Genomic DNA, 2,724 nt, shown 5'->3' on the forward strand with positions numbered 1-2,724 from the left:
GGGCAGCAGTTCTGTGGGGCGCTTACCAGGCCCTGCAGCACCACAACACCCCAGTGACCCCCAAGCCGCACACCCGCCCCTTGCTCTGATGTCTCCCAGCCGCCCCGGGTTCTAGAACATCCCCGTGGAGACCCACTATGACATCACAGCGTGCCCCGGCCTGGAGCCGGTAGAGCCAACCCCCCATCTGCACACAGCCAGGACTCCTGGGTTCTCTCCCCGGCTCTGGGAGGGGAGTGGGGTCTAGTGATTAGAGCAAGGGTGCTGGGAGCCAGGACTCCTGGGTTCTCTCCCTGGCTCTGAGAGGGGAGTGGGGTCTAGTCGGGGGGCGGGGGCTGGGAGCCAGGACTCCTGGGTTCCCTCCTAGCTCTCTGGCAGGGGCATTGGGCCTCAGGAGTGAGGGGCACCAGCAGCATGTGGGGAGGGGAGCCCAGACCTGGGCTGGTGTTTTGTGTTATGTGCACCCATTCCTCAGCCACCCCGCCCCAGAGGTGGCTGCATCTCAGTCCCAGGAGAGCTGTCCCCGTGTAATGTTGCGTGTGTCTGTTTGCAGCTGCCCTGCCCCAGAGGTGGCTGCATCTCAGGAGTTGTACATAGAGAACTCCACTCCTGGGGGTGCAGTGGATTGGGGCACAGGGGAGCAGCCAGGGATTGGCGCCTGGGGGTGCTCTGGGGTATGTGCCAGGGGGCAGCTCGGCCTGGGGCTCAGTGCAAGGGGTTCTCACACCCCCCAGCCCTGGGCCAGCAGACGACAGCGCAGATCTGGGTTCCAGCAATTTATTTATTTAAGAATCAAACTCAGCAAAATCATTTTAACCGAGCCCGAGCTGGGGTGGGGGAACAAAGGGAGAGGGGGTGACAGTTCTGGGGGTTAGGCTGGGGGTCAGGGGGTGTTTCGGGGGGTCACAGTCCGGGGGAGTTGGCTGTGGCCTCGGAGAAGCTGTCCTCAAGGGTCTCCCAGGCGCAGAAGGGGTGGGCGCCGTGGGGCGCCCCCTGGCTGGGGTGGGGCAGGCAGGCCTGGCGCTCGGCCTGGGGCCCCTGCCAGTTCCAGTCCTGCAGCCCGTCGGTCCAGGGGCACTGGGTGTCGCCCGACAGCTCGCACGGCATGGAGTGACACCACACCACCTGGGGAGGGGGTGGGGTTAGAGAGAGCCACGCCCACCCACAGACCCCGCCCTTATCACATAGACCTTGCCCCCTGAACCCCATCCCCCCACTTGTGTGCTGGGAATGGTTGTGTGGGGGGGAGAGTGGGTGGAGTTAGAGAGAGACACGCCCACTCTGCATAAATTTCCCCACCCACCCGCAGAGGGGCACCCTGGGACATGCCCATCCCCCATTGACCCAGCACCTCCAAGCCCCACTTCTGCCCCCCCACCAGGCCAGATGTTACAAGGCATCACCTGGGGGGGGAAGGAGGTGGGGTTAGGGACACCCCCAGCCCTCCAAGGCCCCCTTCTCCCAGCACCCCCATCTCCCAGCCCCTGCTCCCCAGACCCCTCACCCCCCCCATCTCCCAGCCCCTGCTCCCCAGGCCTCCCATCCCACAAGAACTCACCTCACAGGCGCAGCCCTCTCCGTAGGCCTGGCTGACCCCGCGGCGCTGGCTGGGGGAGACGCTCCCCCAGGGGCGCACGAAGGAGCACAATGAGATAATCAGGGGCTTGCCCTGCCGCTTGGCTGGGGGGAGAGGGCAGAGGGAGTGGCTGGCACCACGCCCCATAGTGATCAAAAGCCCCCCCAGTGACCCCCAGAGCCTCCTCTAGCCCCCCACAAAGCCCCCAGATCCTGTAGCCCCCCCAGTGCCCCCCACAAATCCAGAGCCACACAGACCCACATCCACCCCCCACATACCCACAGAGCCCCCAGAACCCCTCCCCAGAGCCCCACACGGACCCACAGAGCCCTCTAAAGAATCCTAGAGCGCCCCATAGCACTGCACCGCCCCCCCCCCCCCACAGGACCACTGGGCGGGGAGTGCTGTGTCTTGGGGGGGCCGTACCCGGGGGGGAGGCTGAATGGGGGGGGGCCATCTCCAGGGTGAGTGGGGGGACGGGACGCTCAGCAGAAAAGATGTACGGGGGGGCTTGGAGGAAGGGCAGGCGGACAAACCTCTGTGTTCACACGGCTGGCTGGGAGTCACTCCAGATTAAGGAAGTCCGGAGGACTTCGCTGCCTGGGGGGGGGGGGGTCTTAGAGGGGGGGGGATTTCCCCCGGGGGGGGGCGGGTGTCGGGGGGCCCTGGGGGGTATTGGGAAGTCCCCAGGGTGGGGGGCTGCCCCAGGTGGAGTCGGGGTGCTGGGGTGCCTTACCCATGATGAGGTACTCCTCCTTCCCGTCCAGGGGCGCCGGGTGTCGGTACCCACAGAGGCTCTCCTCCTCCCAGGAGTCAATGAAGAGCACGTCCCCCAGTGACCCGATCCCCTTGTAGGTCTGCAGGGAGATGCGCGTCAGAGCAGCAGGGGGCGCTGTGGGGAGCAGGGTAGGGGGCTGGCTGTGGGGGGAGCTCCTGGCTTCCCCAGTCTTGGCCTGGACCAGCAGGGGGCGCTGTGGGGAGCGGGGCAGGGGGAGTGGGGGGTTGGTGGGGGCTGGCTGTGGGGAGCAGGGGGGTGTTTGGGGGGGCAGGTACCTTTGTGACGTTGATCTCGTAGCGAATCCAGGACTGGAACTCCTCGGGGCCGCTGGGGCTCAGTGGAGTGACCCCCACGAACTTGCCCAGAATCA

General features: G+C 66.3%; 1 protein-coding gene across 1 annotated transcript; it reads right to left on the reverse strand.

Moving 5' to 3' along the window:
• Positions 1–903: 903 nt before the first annotated feature.
• LOC113405947 (metalloproteinase inhibitor 1-like) lies at positions 904–2,719 on the reverse strand (the record flags this gene model as incomplete). The annotated part of the gene is made up of 4 exons (XM_026647279.1): positions 904–1,125; positions 1,559–1,680; positions 2,313–2,433; positions 2,630–2,719. Coding segments are annotated over 4 exons (555 nt in total), but the record flags the coding sequence as incomplete, so codon positions are not given.
• Positions 2,720–2,724: the final 5 nt, after the last annotated feature.

The sequence above is a fragment of the Terrapene carolina genome, unplaced genomic scaffold (assembly GCF_002925995.2).
Source record: "Terrapene carolina triunguis isolate 2854851 unplaced genomic scaffold, T_m_triunguis-2.0 Scaffold51712, whole genome shotgun sequence".
NCBI lineage: Eukaryota > Metazoa > Chordata > Testudines > Emydidae > Terrapene > Terrapene triunguis.